Genomic DNA, 22,417 nt, shown 5'->3' with positions numbered 1-22,417 from the left:
CAGGTTCGAGTTCCGAAGAGGAAATTGCTCCTTTTTCATGCCTCCTGCTTCAAAATAACTTAATGACTGTACAACAGTTATCCAAATGCGGCGGCACTAAGCCTCGAGCAGCCTCTTTGTATTGAAGATATTCTCAGATTCGTAATATTTAATGTATATAGGAACTACGTCATCACGCTATTTCTACTGACATAGAATACACAGCCAGAAGCGTTAAAATTTGATGTAATTGTTCTGTTACAGTATTATTTCGATTAGACGCAATTACCATCTTCGGAATTTCTGAATGAAAAACGAGGATAGGGGATTTCGTAATGTATAAATCTTAAAAAGAACGCAAAAAAAAACTGCTTCAAAGTCTTGCAGAATGTTCAATTAGAACTTATATCAAAATTCCCTCTTTATTTACGGATCAGTAGTCTTCATAATCATCAAAGAGTCATTTTTATAATTTGAGGAAACGGTTTGGGGCATATAATTATCTTACTTTTTTTAGCAATCTTTTATTTTAAGAGCTATGTATTCAGTGTTTGTTTATTTTTAATTCTTTTAAAGTAATAAATACTTATAAAAGCGTGTGCATATATAGTAATAGTATGCATGTGATTACATTAATACATTACCTTGCTGAATACATTACTGAATACATTACCTTGCTGAATACTGAATACATTACCTTGCTGAACAATAGCACCAAATGCATACCAAGCACAATTTGAGAGTCGAAATAATCCTTTGTCTTCCACCAGATCATAGTGCTCATAGTAGCTGCTTCCTTTGTGAATTAAGTACAGAATCGGTCCAATAAGAGCGACAGTTACAAATAAGCAGATCCACGTCTAAAATTAGAAAGCGTGAGAAAGTACTGTGTTTTGAAACATGAAAACACTTACTGGAATCTATTATTTTAAGAATTAAAGTCTTCTATACATTTCACATCAATCAGAAACTAAGCACTGTCGAAAAGGTGATACTTAAAAAAAAAAGGTTTTAGAAGAAATAACCTGGTAAAATTAAAATTGCTGAGTGATAAAGTATATTCGTTAGATATGCATGAAACGTCTTAACAGTCATCCATTCGATAAAATTTTGTTTTTAATTATTTACATAAAATGCAAATCTGCTTAATTACGATTAATTGTAAATTGCGTCATGGGCTTTAATAAAGCAAATTCTCCAACACTTAAAGTGTATAAAATCCTGTTTGCTGCAGATTCAGTTTGACTCAGTTTGTATGCAATTCTTATTTTGACTTCGAAATTATATTTAAGTTATAGAGAAAGCCCTTGTTTAATGAGAACGAGAAAAAATGCTTAATCTGCTCGATGGGGAAAGACGAATCTAAATATTTAATAACACACACATTTTGTATTAATATGGACAATATAATTTGTCCAAAACCTTTTAACATTGTAAGAGATCTTCTCTAAATCGCTCTAGTTGGCTTCACAGAAATTTGACTTATTGGATGAATCAATTTTCTGCGTGCCATTTCTAAGTTACACACCAGAAATTGAAGAAATTAAGTCTAATAAAACACAAGAGATATGGGGAAACACAAGTCCATTCACAGAGATATCACCGGGGCAGAACTATTTGTTTTACCTCCTTGGCCACTGGAGAGCCTCAGTTACTTTTCAATACTAGACAAAAAATCTAAGAATTTTCATAAATTCGTTATAAGTCTAGGTTATTATATAATCAATTGTGTAGCCCTGATCGGTGTAGTGGTTAGTGCAGTATTGCTGGGCTCGGGTTTGAATCCCGGGGAAGGCACTGATATTTGTAAAAGTACAGAGTCTATGTGACATGGGAGCGTTCAAAATACACGGGGAGTCGAAAGTCCTCTCAAGTGGCCTGTTGGTAGGGAAAGAAGGGTGGGAGATTCTCGGACCGTCCTCCCAGAGTCTCTCCATCGAAATTGGGACAGAAGCTCAGCTGTCATATATGTATGGTGCTCAATACCCGTTTCAATCACAGACGCAATGTTGCACTCGTTCCCATGATAAAATTAGAGGGTTTGTTCTGATTCAGACAGGTGGGGTAAGCCATAACAAGAGCATTATCAATTAATGTTAATTAACTCGAAGCTTTTAGGACTTTTGCGGTGAATCGTTTTGTAAATTAGCTCGAAATCACAAACCAATTGCTTACACTGGTTTTGAGAAGGAAGGCATAATAGTTCAGAATTAAACAAAATGTTTAAGAAAGCATGCTATTCTTAAAAACATGTTGCATAATTTTCCCTTATAAATAAATTTACAGATTTCTGAAAAACAGGTTTTTCGATAATGATACTTACATCATTTGTAAATGGAGCAAGAAAAAGGTACTTATGTTCTTGTTGTGGTCGTTTTGTTAGTAACGCATAAGATGATTCATCCACAGCTCCTGTAAAATTAACGACTCCTAGTCTCTCTGGAGTTAGGATGAAGGTCTGTGCAGCAAAATCTACTTCCTATAAACAAATACAACTATATTACTGTTGCACCGAGATCTGCTCAGAAACTTCAGGTGACATGAAATATTTCAGGTACTATTTACATTTAATGTTGCTTACAACATAATAAAGCATTTAAATAATAAGGAATTTTTTAAACGAAGAGATCAACTCAGTATTTCGCAGTAGTTAAGGCATTTTGAAATTTTGCATTGACATGAAGGTTCAGCAATTTAAAAAGGAACAAAAACGTTCTCTTGTGAGGTTTTTGCGTTTATTTTAAAAGTAGCAGAAAACAAAATTACTTTGTGCGATCTAATATGAAGAGTAGATACAAGAGATGCACATCATATGTAAAAAATTAACTATAATTTCAAAAGTATTAAAGCCTAGAACTTAACATCAGTGTCAAATTAATTTTTCCACCTTCTGAAGTATCAAAAGAGGAGTATTTCAAAACTGTAAGTACTCAGATCATGAAAATTTAGTGTGAACAAAATTGAGACGATAATCTATGAGAAATAGAATAAACCGTTAGGATTAATAAAAACACTTTCTCTTTTTAATGTTGATTAAAAATAATAAAAGAGTATTTTAAAGATACAAAGTATTTAAAAATTTTATGCACTTTGTAAAACATTTATAAAATTCAGATTATATGTCTGTTGTGATAAACATCAAGAGTAAGTAAGCAATATTTTTTTAAGTTTTATAATTAAGATAGAAGTCTCTACCCCATTGATGATTTGAGCAATCATTCCTGTCCATTTTCCATTCTGTAGCCGAATACCATATTGTTCATCAGCTGGAATGACAAATTCGTATCTGCAAAAGAAATAAGTATCTTGCAATTGTCACAATACATGGATTAAAAAATATCACATGCTTTTAGAATAAAAGGAATGTGACTAGAAGCTGAACAATTAATGAAGTTTCATAATGCGAATAAATATAAAATGAAGGATAATTAAGGGAAATGAACATTGATATCGTAAGGAAAGTATTATACTAATGTCTGCGCTAACAATTCACTTCGAGTTGAGAAAATTTAGATTAAAATATTAACATTACTCTAAAATTTTACAGAATAAGTTGAAAGTTCCTTAAAAAATTCGATCGCAGATGAGAAACAGAGCTGTTTCTCTTCAACTGAATTACAGATTTAATTTATAAGCTAAAAATGAAAAGAATTTATTTTTTAATTCATAATATAATTCATTATTTGATCATATTTCGTATGCATTTTATAAGGTCTACTTCCTTTCAGCATGCCTTCGCAGTGTAACGGCGTAACACTCGGCGCGTATTTGAATGATCCAGGTTCGAGTCCCGGGGAGGGCATTGATAATTTTCCCGTTTCCTGCTTCAAAAACCCTAATGATTTTACAGTGGCGCACGAAATAAAAGCTAGCGGACAATAATTCGTCACCACCAGGATTTGGCGATTGGGTCCCCTAAACCCCAGTCGCCCTTTAAAACGGGGATTTTTCTTCTTCCTTCCAACATGCCTTCATTGTGTAACGGTAGAACACTCGAGAGGTCCGGTTTCGAACCCCGGGGAGGGCATTGCACATTTTTCCCGTTTCCTAGTTAAAAATAAATAAATTCCTACTTAAAATAAATTTAAATAAATAAATAAATTACTACTATAAAATAAATGAATAAGCAATAAATAATAAAATAATCACCTTTACAATTTAATTCTCTAACTTTTTATGGTAATATTATTTAATTATATTCATTATTTAATTCCTGAAAGAGAAAGAGAGACCCCTGGTGCTTTTAGAATGTGGCAGAATTTCTTCATTAATCAAAAGTTCTTAACAAAGCGAAAATTTTAAACCTGACAATCAAATCTCAATCAGTAATTAAATTTTGAACGATTGCAATTGTTTCTTGTTCTGATCTAAAAAAATAAAAAACACATACATCTCCACACATATATGCAGTAAAGTGCAAACTGTTAACAAACGTGGCATTTATGCTCTATTGCTACAATTGTGCTTATTTTTCGATAAATAAGTAATTTACTATTTATGTATTTATTGAATTCTCTCTAACAAAGAAGTTTGACGTTGAAAGCCGAGAACGTCTTTTTCGATCTTTTTTCTAAATGTCGTATGTAAACAAGTTGTGGATTGAAAGATACTATTTTGCGCTCTCCAAAGCGAAATATTCCTATTCCATAATTCAACAACATTCTGAAATACGTGGCGTTAAAAATTCTATTTACAATATAAGCAACATTATTAATTGAAAAGGGAAAATTCAATCTTTACTTCTATGTAGAAAGAAACTTCCAAACTAATTCCCGAAGAAGGTACTCACTGTTCCTAATGTTTCTAAAGCTAGATGTTTCGTAACAAAAGAAAATACACTAATGCAGAAATCAATGGCAAAATCTTTAAATACAGCTATTACAACAATAAATAAAATAATAAACCAGTATTTATTATTTTATTTTCAACAGATTTGCTGAGGCATGTGGCTCAACGTTAAACAATTTGTAAATCTCTGTACGAAAATTATTTAGCAGGAGGTAAAAGGAAACGAGAAAACACTGAAAAGGTGTATTTCCAACACCTGTAATCAGTCTTCATTTTTTCAAGGAATGCAATGGTACTTTTCGAAGTATGCTTGGTTGCTTTGAAGTTTCATTCTTTGAAGAAAGTCATTGGGATAAAGAAATGGAATTTCTTTCGTAACTATTGGGTGTAAATCTTTCTCTTGATAGTATGATGAGTTGATTTTAACATTTTTTCCACTCTTCTTAGTTTTCATTTCCCATTCTAAGAGAATCCTGTGACCTTTATGAAGCTTGGCTTCATCTAAATGATTGCAACAGAAAAAGTCTATTTATCATTGAAGAAGAAGATAAAAAAATATACAAACCTAATTCCGTCAATGTAAAAAACAATTCCGTAAGGGGTATATGATTGTCACAGGATTCTCTTAGAATGGGAAATGAAAACAAAGAAGAGTGAAAAAATGTTAAAATCAACTCATCATACTATCAAGAGAAAGATTTACGCCCAATAGTTACGAAAGAAATTCCATTTCTTTATCCCAATGACTTTCTTCAAAGAGTGAAACTTCAAAGCAACCAAGCATACTTCGAAAAGTACCATTGCATTCCTTGAAAAAATGAAGACTGATTACAGGTGTTGGAAATACACCTTTTCAGTGTTTTCCTACGAAATTCCTAATGTTTCATCTATGAATTATTAGACCTTTGGTCTCTTGAAAAGAACTCTTCTTAAGCGCAAACCCCCTACGATTGATAGAATTTGGAACGTAATGGAAGAGGGGGTTTAAATAAGGACTCCAGGAAATTTTAAGAAAAGCCCTTCTGTCATGGAAATCATGAAGCAGACTTGTAGTTTAGAAAAAAAGGCTGTCAGATCGAACATTTAAAAAAATACTTTTTACATTTTGAAAGTTAATTAAGCGGCTCCGAATTGTACAAACATCCGCTGTATTTGTGTATTTGCTGTAAAATGTGTGAACACCCTTTGTATGACGACGCATATAAATTCCCAGAACGCACTGGATTTCATTGTTTGTAAATATGGCTTTTTCTGCGTTTGGAAGTTTTTGATATACTAATTTCCGAGCCACATCTAAAGCAAATGTCTCAAACAGATTTTACCATATTTCTTTGATACTAAGACGCCCTCGATTTTAAAACACGCCTAATAATTTCAATACCACAAAGAAAGAAACTCTAAGAAAATAAAATACTAAAGCAAATTTACCAAGCACTTTTTTGGTCACTAGATTTTGAATTATTAGCAACAATAAAATTCTCGTTTAATAATTTGGAAAAAATTATTGCTTCAAGATAATTAGATATTTGGAAAAATCTGTGACTCTAAAAAGACATCAATTCCTAGGAGCAACTCCTTTTAGTGACACTTAGAAAAATGAGTCTTAGGACTGAAGAAATGTGGTAATTTATTAGACTGACCGAGAAACTGTTTATTTCTAATATAAGGAAAGCATTACCAATCGGAATTTCTAATATAATTAAGCAATCATTTAATCAAAACACGGAATTGTACCAAAGAATATATAGTTTGATGTTATGTAACTTCTCGTGCAATGCAAAGTAAAGAAGAAAGCATAAATTTGTTTCAGTCACAATTAAATCAAAATTCTTAACCAGAAAAATTTGTTAATCCACTAGAAAATATATTTTATTTACAATATTCATGAGTCTACATTATGTACTTAACTACTGAAGAACATTATCTCACAAAAGGCGATCAAATCGAGCAATGTGTTGTAAGGATTATGTTAATTTTATTAACAGTTAAATTTTAAATTAAAGCTCCTTTCCTGTCAAATTCTTAACTTCAACTTACTACTTCCGGCCAGAACGTACTTTTGGAATATTGCTGAATATTTAATGAGAAGGAGCGGTATTGAAACCACGAAGTTACTTACTGAGGCAGAGAGAATCAGAGTTTCTGATTTACGCGCGTCTGCCTTTTTGGCCACTCTCTCTCTCAAAGCTGTTACTACGTTCGGCCGTACTCAGGCCCTTGCTAAGCTTCGTAGTCAATTAAGTTAAGGGGCCAGCTCAATCTGAACCTTGATAGCTTCGGCTATACTTCTTTAGTTAATCTTAGTTTTAGTTTAATTCTTAGTCTTTTAAGTTCAAGCCCAAGTGCGGGCTTTGCTTGTACATTCCCAGGCGGAGTTTTGTTAAATCTTATTGGAATAATAAAGGGTTAGTTACCCTTCTATCTTGTTGTTTCTTGTCACCGAACTCTAGCGATTATTCGCTTATCAGTTCTTAGATTCCTCACTTCCAACATTAACTTAGAATTCCAAAGTGAGAAACTCTACATTTGGCGCCCAAAAATATTTTTCTTAACGGACCATGTCGTTAGAATCCGGGAAGTTTACGTTGACCCCTCCGACCTTTCAGGTCCCTACAACATCCACGAATCCAGTAGAAGGGTTTGGATTCCTCGCGAAAATGTTGCATGCATCTATGAAACCAACAGCAACTTTTGACCGCAAGGGCTCAGTCCTGACAGTTTTGGAGCAATTGGACCTACATTTCACCTTACACCCCGTGAATCAGCTACAAAAGGTGATCATAGCTACTACAGCCTTAAAAGGTCAAGCCCTTAGCTGGCAGAAGAGTATAGGAAAGTTCTTGTTGGGAGACCCAGGATCTGAATCATATAACTGGGAAAATTTCAAGTCTGAATTACTAAAAGCATTTCCAGTTGTTAAAACAGAATAATTTGTTAGTGCTCATTGTGACGTATCTATTATAAAGGAAGCAGGTGATTACCCCGCCCCTAAAGTATTATAGACTGCAGTATCCAGGATCATGTCCTTGTACATAAAACACAAATAATTTCAAGCAGTCAGAATAACTGCTAAGGTAAGTTATCAGAAAAACTGATGCTGGTGTTGAAATAAATTGTGGTCAAAAACATAAAACAAGGACCAGAACTTTACATTTTTCTGAATATACTCACTGATTTTTTACAAATATGCTTGCTAGAGGTTTCAAATATTAAGATTCACATTAGAACAGCTGAAGCAAACCACCGATAATACTCGTCAATGCTAATTGCTGTTTTCGGGGGTGTCAGGAGCGCAAAACTTTGAAAGTATACAGAGCAAAATGTGTATTTTTCAATGCTGACTCCACCTTCACCATCTTTCCTACTTTGGGGGAATTTTATGTGTAGAAAGTACAGATTTCAGGGTTACTTGATTCAGATTGTCTCATACCCATTGTAAAGAACAACGTGGATTTGTGAAGCTCTGTGCCGCAGAGTTGTATAAGTCAGCGAGAGCTATGGCATTTTTTCACGAACATTAATTCTTTCTTGATGGTCCCACTACTGTCAAGGATTATTGTCAAACGAAGTCTACCCAGTTTTTCAAATTTTGTATTCTGAAAAATTTGCCGTGTATCACGATGACAATGCATCAACTCACATCATAAAATGGGTTCCACAGTGCTTTAAAGGCTATGAAAATTAACTTGTGTATGTTCTTCATCTTGCAGTATCCCTGTTGTCAGCACCATTGAGCCTGCTTAAGTTAGGATTAGCTGGGAAAAAAAATTTCCCCTATATACGGAAGTGGAAATATCCACATTTTTGCAAGAGAAATGGCTAAAAAATACATTTCTCTTTTAAACAAGATTTGCATCAATCAAAACGAAAGAAACAAAAATAGCTGAAATGTTGGTGTGGTGTAACTTTTCGATTTCCTGATTACTCAAAACATTTTTGTAAAAAATTTTCTGAATAACTAATCCAAGTTTTGTGCAGATACTTGGTATTCTGAAGACTAAACGGCATTAAAATATTCGAGAACAAGCATGTTCGAATGGGACGGTTTGGAAGCTGTCACTTTGAAAGTAAATTTCACTTTTCCTAAACATCTTCTGCTCTAACATCAGTATTCCAATTTCCTAAATGGGCTTTCGCGTTATCCTTTTGGATATGTATATCGTATTTTAATTCAAACCTACTGAAACATTTTCAAATATTACTTGTTAAATATTATTTTTAAATTTCTTCTTCGTAATTTTTCAACACCTTAATTACAGGAAATTCATTTTAAAAGTAAATTGCAGAGAGTATGATACCGTATTTCAGTTTTTGATGTTCGCTATCGGTGTTTCAAACACTGTTAAACGGCATTACGAGTGGGATTTGCCGTTTACGTTTAATCATAACTTTAAATAAATTTCCTCTATTTTTTTTAAAAAATTGTTATTTTATTTTAAAATCCGAACGGGTACATTTTGAAATTAAGTCCGTATTTTAAATTATTTTCCAACCGTAATTAACAGTGAAAAAATGATCGAGTGACCTTTTAAGTTTGCTTTAAACTTTTGACAAATGCTGTCTTCTTTAATACAGACCACTTCAAAATTTAAGAAAACTAAACTATGGCTGGAAAAAATGACATTTGTTTTGAGACAAAGGAAATAAAGTATAAGAAAGTGTCATGTAAAAAACAGATGATGTGAAGAAATTTTTACGAGCAAAAGAACATAAATCTAAATGTTTTTTATTCCTTTGAAATAAATTCATCATATGTAGTACATTATTCTCGATTTATGTATGTTACATTGTAGGGACATTAGGTATTTTTTGAAAGCAGAAGCGATGAAAGATGAGTAATGCCCACGCCGGGACTCGAACCACGGGCTTCTCGAATACGCGTCGAGCGCACTGACCACTACACCACGAAGGCATGCTAAGAAGGCGAGAGAAATACCTTATAACATATATTAATGTGACTATTCATATTTTTCTTCATATAGTAATGAACTGTTGCCGACTGTTAAATTTCTAATAATTTTTATAAAAGTAATTCCATTTTTAAAGATACAGCCTGTACGGTGCAACACATGTTCTAGCAAGTTTACACTGGAAAGGCATAACATGCATGACATCTGAACAAATGAAAAGTAAGATCTTAAAAATTAAGTTTTCCACTTAGGGGAATAATTTAAATTACTTACGTGAAGTTCATTTCTTTTGACACAGCTCTGACGAAATCCACAACCAAACCTCTAAAATTGTATCCGTTACCATCTGACCGTTTGGTAATAACTGCTCCAGGTGCTCCCTTAAAGTAAAAAACAGAGCATCGGTCAAAAAAGAATGTATAAAATTAATCACTGATACATATACATCCCTTAAGTTATTTAAAAATTAATAATTTGCATATCTGACAGTTTACAGAAACAGCCATTTTTCAGTTAATTATTAATTAGAATAAAAAATATGCTGCTAATAAACGAGAAAAATTTTATTCCAACAAAGACTTAAAATGCCTTATTACTTATACCTTTTTATTCCCTTAAACTCCGTTCACATGCATTGCTTCATACCGCATTCAGTTGAGAAGGGAGAGGTGTGAATAAAAGGCCTGAAAATAGGTCCTTTATGACGTGTTCAGAGGCTCGCTGTCTTCAGTTTCCACTGATTTCTAGGTAGACCGATTGATCATCTTTTATGCTTATAAAATCAACAACTTCTTAAGATTTTGTTACATTATGTTGGCTACTTTCTTTGAAAATTCGCTGCACAAAATGTGAAATATTACGAATGACATGATTTCAGTAATTTAACAACTAGTTCATCGCTTATAGCGATTATTTAAAGTTAGAAAAAAGAATGCTTATTTATAAATATACGTATATGTGTCTGCTGCATTTCTTCCCAATCAGTGAACTCTGCATATTGAAGAAAATACCCACAATAACAATTGCAACAGCAAAAATAAACTAAAGTATAAAATACAACTTCTGAAAATAAATACTGAAAATGAATATACATATTTGCATCTATTAGCTGCAAATAATTGAATTTTTACATACACTTACATGTATTTCAGTAGTATGGAAAACAAAATATCGTAATTTTTCACTTCTAAGATAAAATTTCCCTCTCATATAAACACTTCTAAAAACAGAGTTTCAGAAGTAGATTCATTTACCGAGTACACAAGGCCTCGATTAAGAGAGTCTGGAGTCCTAGGTAGTAATCGGGTGATAAACATACTCATGGTTTATTTTTACGCATTCAAAATATCTTACGTTACCAACGCTGTATATGACTTACAAAGCAGAATACTGTGAAACAAAAAGAGACAGCTCAGAAGAATGAGATTTTGAAATTGAAATAAACGCTGATAAGTTAAAATGCAGTTCAGCATCTCACAAGTATCATATTCTGATACTAGGTTAGACAGAAGTGACAAATAAAACACTACTGTTATAAATCTACTGTTATAAATCTAAAATAAGACACTACTGGAAATCAAGTAAATAATAAAAAGCAGTTATAAGAAATATACTTTTTAAATATGAATATGAATTTTAAATATGAATGAGATTTTGAAATTGAAATAAACGCTGATAAGTTAAAATGCAGTTCAGCATCTCACAAGTATCATATTCTGATACTAGGTTAGACAGAAGTGACAAATAAGACACTACTGTTATAAATCTACTGTTATAAATCTAAAATAAGACACTACTGGAAATCAAGTAAATAATAAAAAGCAGTTATAAGAAATATACTTTTTAAATATATTTTAATGTTTTATTTAATTTTTTATAATCACTTTCACCCCGTCCCTTGAGGTGGTATTACAGCGTGCGTCTTAGAACTGATTACTCTTAGAAGCGAAGAAATAAAACATTCTTGACAGCTTCCACACAATTTAAATCACGATAGTACGATTACCTAATTACATTTTCTAAAAACTGATCAAGGATTTATAGAAAAGGCCGTACAAAAAAATCGTTTAAGCCCCATTCACAAGAGCAGATTCGACCGCTAGCGAAAACCGGTTCTTCCAACGTGTCCCGTTCACATGGGACAAGCATTAACTGCCTCGCCGAATTGGAGGTAGAACTTGGTTGAATGTTCCTTACCTCTCGGGAGCAGGGCAAATGGGGAGATTTCCCGTACTATACTGCGCGGTTCACTTAATTTTATTTACTGTTCGCTGGACTGTCAGCGAAACAATCCCGCTGATAGATGTCTGGGGATGTGATAGCATCCCCCCCAAAAATTAGATAGAACTGTACAACATACGAAAGTTATAGGCAAATACAGACAAGGTTATCTGATGCTAGGTATTCCAGAAATATCGTTCAAATTAAAACTAAATTTAAGACAAGTGCTTCAACGCGAAAAGGGACTCGGTACCTTTTGAATGATTTTTTTAAAAAAAAATTTAAGCATTTTCATCCACTTTTTATGAATATTATTAAATGGTTTTGTGAGACAAAATAATTTTAAGCTGAAAAAAAGTTTTTGCTAGTATTTTTTTTAATTTAAATTTTTGTAGAAAAATTTTACAATTAAAATGTCTTTCTTCTCCTACAATTTTCAATGTCTCCTCCCCCAGTTTTTTTATTGTTTTTATTAGAGTGTTTTTAATAACTTCAAGGAATGACTTTGCAATTAATGAATTAGTTTCTGAGAAAAAAAATACACTTTTATCTAAAATCTTTAAAACAAATATGATCTCAGTCACATTTTCATTTCAAATAATTTTTTCCTTTCAGTATTTTCAAAACCCATTCTTGTTTCTATAAAATATATAAGTTTATATAAGCAGTAAAAATAATAAAAAATTTAGTCCGTACCTGTATATGTTTTAGAACTTTAAGTAAAAGGATTTATTGAGAAAAGTGCAAAAGGTTTCTCAGTTTGCATTTGCAGTTTAAAGAATACAAACTGTCTAAATAGACATTTAACATTTCAAATCTTTAAAATTTTATTACTGAATTTCAATACACACATATGTATATAAATCAAACCTATTCCTTTATTCAATTGGTAAATATAAACATAAATTACAAACCTTTTTTTAAAACCTTATGTGGCCAGAAAAATTGCAAAAACTCATAAAACGCAAGTAGAATTCTTCTTTACCTGTTTTTGTTTTGCAAAACACGTTCAAAACAATTTTAATACATTAATTAATTATAATTGTTGCGTGCGTACGGGTTTATAATAGATTGATAATAGTTCGTAAATGATTGTCATTGCACTCAAATCCGATGATAGCTTAATTAAATTTATTTTATCAACATAAACACTTCAAAGTTCTGGAATTTTCCTCAGAAATACTCGTACAAGTGTTTAGAATATCACCAAGTATAATCAGTAGTTATGCTTCAATCTAATAAGAACGTTAAACACAACGGAATGCAAAACGCATCTTAAGAGAAAGTTAACTCAGAAATATCTCCAATCTCACCCTGAACTAACAACTTGTATAACATAAATAATGTCATAAAAATAGTGTGGTATAATGAGATTATTACTTTAAAACCGATGTTTCGAATTGATGCCCAAGAAGAACTAATATTTCCCATTCTGCTTCATTGCATATCTTTCAAAATGCATATCTTTCAAAAAAGTAAAAGAATCATCCAATTAATTTCCTTTATCAACTTTTTTAAATGCGAAAAGTTTGTTTTATAAGCTGTGAAAATGTCGGAAGTTTGTAACCGATATATTTTTAGATATGAAATTTTAAAATTAATGGACGTCAAAAAGTCTAAAAATATGAACGATTTTCAAAAATTCTCCCAAAATATTTTTTAAAAAAATTACGCTAAAAATTTAATTTATTTTTTTTTTTCCTTTCACAGTGTGTTATGGTGCAAACTATAATAGTTTATTTGTTAATATTTGCAAAACGTCGTTTCAACTTTAAATTTGAAAACAATCTAATCCTCTAAAAATCAAAAGCGTGACGCCACATCCACAAGCAGTATATGTACAAAGTTTGAGTTCTATATCTTATCGAGAAGCAGTTTAAAATCCATTACCATCTTTTAACCATAGCGACAAGCACCAAGAGTGAACTAAATAACAGCTTCTAAAATAATAATAATAATTAAAAAGCATATATATTTCAGGAACCATTACGAAATTTCAGGTACCAGTTGCGAAAGTACAGATTACAAAATTAACAGCAGTAAACCACGTTAAAATGTAAAGGGGAAGGAAGACGGTGGTCTTCTGAACGGGTCCTAAAGACGAAACTCTTTCATGTCTCCTTTTCTCCCCTTGCTAACGGCAGCTGTGCGAAGGAGCGTTGCATGTGAACGGAGCTTAGGTTTCAGTTCCCCCACACTGAAACCGAATGCTGTATTTCAAAAATCCACTCAGATATTCACTTTGTGCAAAGCGCTTCATGCACAGCCAGTTGATGTAATACCTTGATTTGCATATCAGGAACCGTTTGATCACTTTTTGACTGAATAATGCTAATTAGGTTTGTCTTTCACACATTGCCTGCAAAAATGGATTACATGGATTGAATAAATATTTGATGGAATATTATTACTTTTAGGTATGTAAAGATAATTTTGGACAAGAGCATATTCCTTCCTACAGACTTTCTAAGATATGACCATCCTTCAGAATTGAAGCAGATGAAAAATGCAGAAAATACAGGATGACTTATGTGCAGGATGTCTGTACATAAAACGGAATAGTAAGTGAAAGGTAACAGTTATTAAAATTATTCTTGCATATTATGTTAGGTGAGGGTATTTTTTTAGGAAGTCTCCTTGTGCGTGATAGTAGAAAATTTTATTGATGGATCGCACTACAGCTCTGTGGCTCTCTAGAAAATTATCAAGTGAAAAAGATTTATTTTTGCGAAGGAAATGCTACAATGGATTGAATAGGTCAATACTGACGACGTAAAGCGTGTAAGAGGTTTCAGACGAAGCAAATTTTTATCTGTTTGGCTTCGTCAATAAAGAGATCTGTTTGGCAGATCATGGGAAAGGAGAACCCTTACGTGCATTTCGTGATCACTGTATGCACAAAAATTCACTGTATGGGCAGCTTTATCCAGCAAAGGCATCATAAGCTCCTTTTTCTACACAAGATAGTGAATTCAAATTTTCCACGAATATGTACCCATCCATAAAGCCTTGGACGATTAACCAGGAACAATCTGTTTCACACAAGAGGGTGCGAGACCTCATCAGACTGATGATGCTTCTCATTTTCATGGACGAAAATTTTGACAACCCCGTCATTGCATTACACTACCTCCCCCCCCCCAATGTAACTAGCAATTCATTGGGTATCGTATTCACCACATCTCAGTACATGCGAATTTTTCCTTTGTCACAACACTAAGATGCGGTGTATCGGCAGAATCCTACCACGCTTAGCGGAACTAGAACAAACCATCAATCATGTTGCAGTTTGCGTAGCATCGTTGCACTAAGTGTCTGCTTAATTGTGTACTTCGTTTACGATTGAGCGATTGCTTTGAGTGGTGGACATTTCGAGGATATTTTGATGTGATGTCCAAGAACATTCCAATGAGTGATTGTTTCAGAAGCCGAAGCGCTACCTTTTAGTAATAGTTGGTACTAGCATAAGAAAGTGTACAAAACAAACAAACAAAAAAAAGAAACCTTTGACCTAACACATTATCTTCTGCAAAATATATTTTAATAATTGTCATTGTTGCTTGCTATTCCAGTTTAAAAGTCGTCATTGTTACAATCACATTTTCAGGACCCTCAGGACCCCTATATATGCTGTTATTATTTTGCAATTATTTACAAAAGTGGTAGAATTAGAAAAAAAAATAAAAATAGTTAACTCTATAACTTATTTATAGTATTTTATTTTTAGTGTTTATTTTTATTATAACTTTATTACTCAGCATTCCTCTTAAATGTCTAGTATTTTAATAATCAAAACGTGCTTTTAAAAAGAAGATTAATGTAAACTCCACGTGGTCTTTCTAGTTATATAGATTACTTAATTCAGAGAATTAAGTTTTCCTTGGATGCTTCAAGAATTGTTATAGCATCAAATTGTTATAGCATCAAAAAAAAAAAAAAAAAAAAAAAAAAAAAAGAATAACTGCTGATAAAGTAATTATTAAACAAATTTCGTTAGTGAAAGCATAACAATAATAATTTCTCATACATAAGATAAAAAACAACGTTTTCAGGAATGTTAATAACATACTTACATTTACAATTCCGATTTTTATTTTTTTACCACGAAAATTGCCTGTCGTGAGTGGAAACAAATCTCCGTTCATTCTCAGGCCACGAAAAAGTTTCCATGTCCCAACTGTCGCATAATCATCAAGAGAAAGGGCTACGTCCTTATTTGGTACTAAATAAGCTGTGGTTTTTATTGTTAGCTCCACACAACCTCCGCATTCATCTTCCATGTCCACAAATGCCTAAGAGAATCATTAAAAAGTATGAAATATTCATTTTACATAAGTCATTAAAATGAATTAAGTCAACACGAATTCTGTATTGCTACACTTTTTAAGAATCTGAATACTACAAATGTAAATAAATAGTTCATCTCTATTCAGAATTGCATCAATCCATGACACCATCTGATGACTGTCAATAATATGCTCATCCTTTTATTGACTGAAAGTTGATTTTTGAGTGCAATAGTTCTCTTAAAGTTATATCTGGTGGCAGTTACTCGGATCGAAAGGTGAAATCAGTTTTTATTTAAAAACAAAAGGAATACAGTAAAAGTATTTTCTCCCGCCATCTTAGCATGCCTTCGTTATGTAGTGGTCAGCACACTCGGCGCGTATTCGAGAGGTCCGTAGTTCAAGTCCCGGCGAGGACATTGCTCATTTTTCATTTCTCCTGTTTTTAAAAAGTACTTAGTGTCTCTGCACTGTCGCCCGAACTGAAAAGGTGGTGAATGATGATTCTCCAACATCAGGATTTGTCGATTGGGTCCCCTAATCCGCAGTCGCTCATTAAAAGGGGGAATATATAAAGTATTTCTCCAGCCATCTTAGCATGCCTTCGTGGTGTAGTGCTCAGCACACTCGGCGCGTATTCGAGAGGTCCATGACCCGAGTTCCGGTGAGGGCTTTGCTCATTTTTCATCTTTCCTGCTTAAAAAGTTTAAAGTAAGTATACTTTTTTATGAATATTGTGCCATTTTATATGAAAATGTTTCATCTTATTATTGAATTCAACTAATAGAACGATATTGTTTTGGATTAAAGCGTCAAAATATTTAGCCTGATTAGAATACTTCTCCTTATAACATTTAAGTCTTTAACGTTTTCATTGATTGAAATATTATAAAAATAATAAAGTATGGTACATTTTTAAGAAACAATCTAATTTATTTACTAAATGCGCACCAATCACAGACTGGCCTTTAATGCCTTTGGAATATCTAATTAATTTCAGTTGAATAAAAGTAGATTATGAGTTTTTTAAGCAAGTAAAAAACATTCTTTGCTTAGTTTTAGTGCAATTACAAGAAAAATTTAATTAATAAATACATAAATTAAAAAGGAACACACTGAATAAGTTGCTTGATACATTGCAGTGTAGTTTTTATGACTCTCTTTTATATAAGTTCTGACTCCTTATGCTATAAATAAAAGATATCAGATCATTGAAACAATAGTGAACTTTTACTCTATAATATCATATTTAGTTTCAGAAGGTGAAAAATAACAAAATTCATGCTAATTTATCATCTAAAGCATCGGATGCGCATTAGCTCAGAGCTGTGTAAAGCATTTATGTGCTCATAATTGGATTTTTATCGGAGGATAAGTTGGGGGAGCATATGTTGCTCATTTCACCATCCATTCTTCTTTCTCCGCATGCGTCTGTTTATTAATGAAATGTTTATTTCTTTAATTTTTAAAATTGCTTATGGCCGCTCTAAACCTTTGAACCTATGATAACTGAAACAACTGATGCTGATTCAGCGGGTACGGGGACCAGATTATATAAAATGTCTGATAAAGGTCAAATAATTTCCTCTTGTCGAAATGCTCGCATTTTCTGAAACTCGAGGATAAAATGAATGTGAAGACAGAAAGATGAACAAAATGAGAAGACAGATTAATCATATCGGCTGACACTCGCACAGTATTCTTTTCAGCAAGAGATCACAGATTTGATTCCGCTGAGATAAATTTTTTCTACTTTTTCTTACCATTATTATCCTGTGCCAGGCACAGATATACACCAATTTTTCTTCGTTATTTCACAGTTTAAATATTTCACGAATAAAATCTCGATCAAGGCAAACAAAAATCACTTTTCAAATTTTCATTAATATTAAATTTTAGAATGTGAAAAGAATTATCGAACGGGCAACAAAATTTCGTACGGCCATCTCGGGGGGGGGGCGTTTAATTCGATAATAAGCATATGCTTTAAATGAGTAATTTATAGTGGTTTACGTTGTTTAGGGCATAAGTACTTCTTGATATATCGTAATTATTAATTAGATGAAGTAAGTGTCCATATGGCTCCAAAAAAATAAATAATTCGATCATCAAGTAAACTCGTCTAATTCAGGGTTTCGAGACCCCGAAGGGGGTCGCGGGACCTGCAGCAGAGCGATCGCCAAAAAGTTTAGCTGTTTTGATATTTCTTTAACTTATTATAATAATTTTACAATTAATAAATATTTTTACACAATGTAGCTGAGGTCAGACGATACAGACAAAGCAAAAAACGAAAACGTTTCGACGCATTTTTTTTTACAATATAAACTTCATTTTCTTTGCTTTGCACGTGACACTGTCATTTCGTCTGTTACTTATTTAAAATTTTCACATTGTTCTATGTCTTAAAATTAGAAATTAAAGTTAATGACCTAAAACTGCAAAAGTATATTACAGCACAAATGAAAGAAATTGAGAGTTTCACTCACGCGTGTGTCGGATTTGCGCAACTCTTATATGGTCCCACAAAATTTTTGTTGATATTACGGAGTCCTGGGGGTTGCGAAAAAATCTTAGTCATAAAAAGGGGTCATGACTGAAAAAAGTTTAAGAAACCCTGATCTAATTTATACTTGTAATATATGTAACTCTGGAAGGAAGAATTGATAGAATGACGATTCAGAGCTCTCAAATTACAGACATTTCTCAAGTGGTTCTTCATCCGGTATTCTGCTAGCGAAATTTCGAGAAACATTTATCGAAAACATGCGCTTAAAAATTTCTTGGTATAAAAACCCTTGGTATTAATTTCTTTAGTATCTAAAAACTGATTACAAATTGCTTAAGTAAATGTACTTTCATTTGCGGTGGTTATTTTGAGGACTGAGAAATTATTTATAATAAGAACTTCAGTGTGTTGTCAGAAATCTGCAAAGCGCAGCACAACTGTCTCAATGGTGTTCGGAATTAAACAAATTTGCTGAATGCAGTGTTTACATTCATGACTAGATTGACTTTTTTCTACTTTTCTACTCATGAACACAAACTTCATGAGCGGTAGCGATAGATAATGTAACTGTCTGAACTTTACGTCTCGTTTCAAAATATTTAATATTCATTTTTTGTAACTTGGTCTTTATTTATTTATTATCTGCATCTTCCAAAACATCATCACTATATTTCAAAAACACCCTCAAAATGTTGGGATACGCTTTTCGACTGTCACATGCACTATCCTTGTACTATACTCCAAAATATACAAAATGAATGAGGAAAACAAAAGTTTAGTAATGATTTAACTCTTTCAAAAATGAATAAGCTATCAATAGGATAGCTAATGTGTTTTTAGAAGCTTTTTTAACTAAATAAGGGAAGAAAAACTTGAAAACGTTAACTAGGTTGCCTTTGAAAATCAATTTAAAATAATGTTTTAGGATTTTGTTTGAGCTATGTTATGATGACACTACACTCCAAAGAGCTTAGTATTTGTCGCATTTTGGTTAAAATCAATAGGAAGCGAGATGGAGCATTTCGCGAAAGCTGCAAAGGTGCAATCAAAATCATTGACAGCTCACAACATCATGCCAGATAAAGATTTAAAAAAAAAAAAAAGAAAAGAAAAAAGCTCTAACAATGGGAAAAAACACTGGAAATTTCCTTATCTACTTTACAAGGATTACGGCATAACAATCTGAAAGAAACTAAGACCTCCAAATATAGAACATAGTATATTTGATAGATTTTTGAGCCATTTGAAATGCTTTTGGATACATAATTCCCATATGTTCCCGTGTTAAAACTATGTTAAGATCTTGCATAAATCAAAAAACACAAAGTAATTTGCAAAAAAAGGCAACATAATTTTATTACGGTATTAAATCTGCTTTTTTTGTAACCACTTTTATTTTAGACACTTTCGTAATGAAATTATTTCCGTTATGAATCATTGTTTTTATATTATGGAAATATTTACTGCTTACCAATATATTTTGCCGTAGTTTTTCTTTTTTCATTGATTCGGTGTCATTGGAATCCAACTCGTATATTCCTTTTTCCACCAAACTTCTTATACTCTTGGCATATGCTTTGAGAATCACAGACACTTGACACCCTAAAGGGCCCTAGTAATGAAAAAAAATGGATAGTAAAATGTAAGAAGGGATAAAAGTAATAAAAACTCCTAATCAGTGTTTTAATGCGAAGATATTTTTTAATGATGATGGCGAGCAATCATTTAAATGGTAACAAGATGCAAGATATTTCTTAGAAAACACCTTTACACGACTGAAGACATAATTTGTCTTAGTCTGTAACGAGTTGCATCCACTTAACTATGCAAACATTGAAACGAATAACTAACCCAAAGATCAGATTTAGCCTTTCATCCATTTCTGATTCCATTTGTTTGGCATCTCATCTCTCAGAAACTAATTTTCCTAGTAATTACATATATATATTTCTCCAAATTCGCTTTTAATTGAAATATTTACAAATTTTCACTTTAAAATCGTTCTAAAGTGTCGAAATCTTACCAATTATTAATACCTTCTATGTTATTTTTTTTCTGTGATTTTCAGTTACTTGCACCTGTAAATAGTGGGCTTCATGCGGACTCTAGAGTTTGTTTGTGTGGTTTACGTAAACTGAACGCAAAAGTGAACTGAACGAAAAAGTGACTTGAAAGAAAAAAAACGCGACATAGAATTTGAAAAAGAGATATCTTTTAAGGGATTTTAGTGCATATTAGTGCTTAGTCAAAGAAACTGAACACGTATCTTTAAGGCCAGAAACAACTAGTAAATGGTGTTTGAAAAAATGACAGCATTTGAAATTAAATTGAAATGGAAGCTTTAACTGACATTAACTACAAGATTATTTTCTTTAGGATATTTGAAAGAATTCATGCAAGAAGTGAAGAATATACGTTACTGATTTTCATTTTATCAGAAAATTCTGATAATAAGTTTTAGGATTTAGAGAGACATCAATTGCATTACACAACATTTACCATCCCATTTTCCCAGTAGAAATCGAGTCCACCAGCGGCCTAGCCGTAAAGTAGCTGAACACTTGTTGTTCCGACATTTCCAGGCGAACTGGCTGGCTGTATAGGCGTTTTCGTGGTTTTCCTCATGTGTAACGTATATATACGAGCCAGTTTCCCTTAGAAAATCCTCAGAGAAGGCATCCCTTCCCTTAGGCTGATAACCCTTGCTTTCTTTGCCATAACTAAACTAAACCAAACACAGTTTAAGTCAAATTTACTCCTTAAGGTACGACCGGACCATGTAGAGTTACAATACTTATTCAACTTAAAATAGCACTTAAGTTAATGGAACATATTATTAACTATTACATAAAATGTATAATCTTCAGATAGGTGCGACGTACCAAGGAAAACATTCCTAGTTTTCAAGAGCATATTCACGACATTTCATTAAGAAAGCGCGTATGTTTGCGCACGGCATTGTTATCTTATACAGCATAAGAAAAAATATAAAAAAAGAGCAAAATTTCAGACAAATGTTTCAATCACATTCTTCTGAATCGCTAATAAACCTATTAATTTAGATATAGACGCAATGATATTCAAAAACAGATTCAACCCTAACATTGAAAACTTTATACTCAAAATTTGTTCCTAACGAGTGTGTTTTTGAATCAAAAATTATATGTAATTGCATCAGATGCGATAATACTATAAGTTATGATTTTTTATAAGCAGGCACTTGCTTATATTAGTTTTTCTGGAATGGTTAAAAAGTATTGTAATCCGCACTGAGACCTCTGCACAGTTTTTCAAGGGGTGCTGCCCCTATAGAGTACATCTTACTTTTAAGCCATACAACCCAAAAGTTTGAAATTGTTTGACACCTATGCTGTAAACAATTTTAAATGTCTAGTCTCAGCAATGCTACGCCAATATTTGTCTTCCTACAGCAGAGCTATCCTGGATTAACTATAAAAGTTATTAACAAAACAGAATTTCCCATAATGGTTTTCAGATGAAGCCATAAATCCAAGGTGATTCTGATTATGTTAAACGAATTGAAAAACTGAGCCGAAATCAATAGCTGTATTTTATCTTTAATCATAGCTAATTTCATTGCAAAATTAAGAGCTTTTTGTTATAAAAATTTCAGATTAAATCTTTTCCTGGAATGGTTTTTATTTGATAAAATAGTGAAAACAGTTTTTTCATGTACACATTTTACCATTGAAAAAAATATTTAA

General features: G+C 32.5%; 1 protein-coding gene across 1 annotated transcript in view; it reads right to left on the bottom strand.

Moving 5' to 3' along the window:
• LOC118194137 (ionotropic receptor 93a-like) overlaps positions 1 to 22,417 on the bottom strand; it is a 71,735-nt gene that overhangs the window by 21,169 nt on the left and 28,149 nt on the right. Inside the window, exons 6-11 of the mRNA XM_035365319.2 lie at positions 20,164 to 20,304; positions 15,971 to 16,189; positions 9,951 to 10,057; positions 3,175 to 3,265; positions 2,303 to 2,458; positions 677 to 839 (exon numbers count right to left, since the gene is read on the bottom strand). Of these exons, the coding sequence (XP_035221210.2) occupies positions 677 to 839; positions 2,303 to 2,458; positions 3,175 to 3,265; positions 9,951 to 10,057; positions 15,971 to 16,189; positions 20,164 to 20,304 (877 nt within the window). The remainder of the gene's footprint in view (positions 1 to 676; positions 840 to 2,302; positions 2,459 to 3,174; positions 3,266 to 9,950; positions 10,058 to 15,970; positions 16,190 to 20,163; positions 20,305 to 22,417) is intronic.

Source organism: Stegodyphus dumicola, chromosome X1, assembly GCF_044657685.1.
Source record: "Stegodyphus dumicola isolate Sdum_Otavi_A_Nest chromosome X1, ASM4465768v1".
NCBI lineage: Eukaryota > Metazoa > Arthropoda > Arachnida > Araneae > Eresidae > Stegodyphus > Stegodyphus dumicola.
The sequence above is the reverse complement of the archived record's forward strand: the minus strand, read 5'-3'. Positions and strand labels throughout refer to the sequence as shown.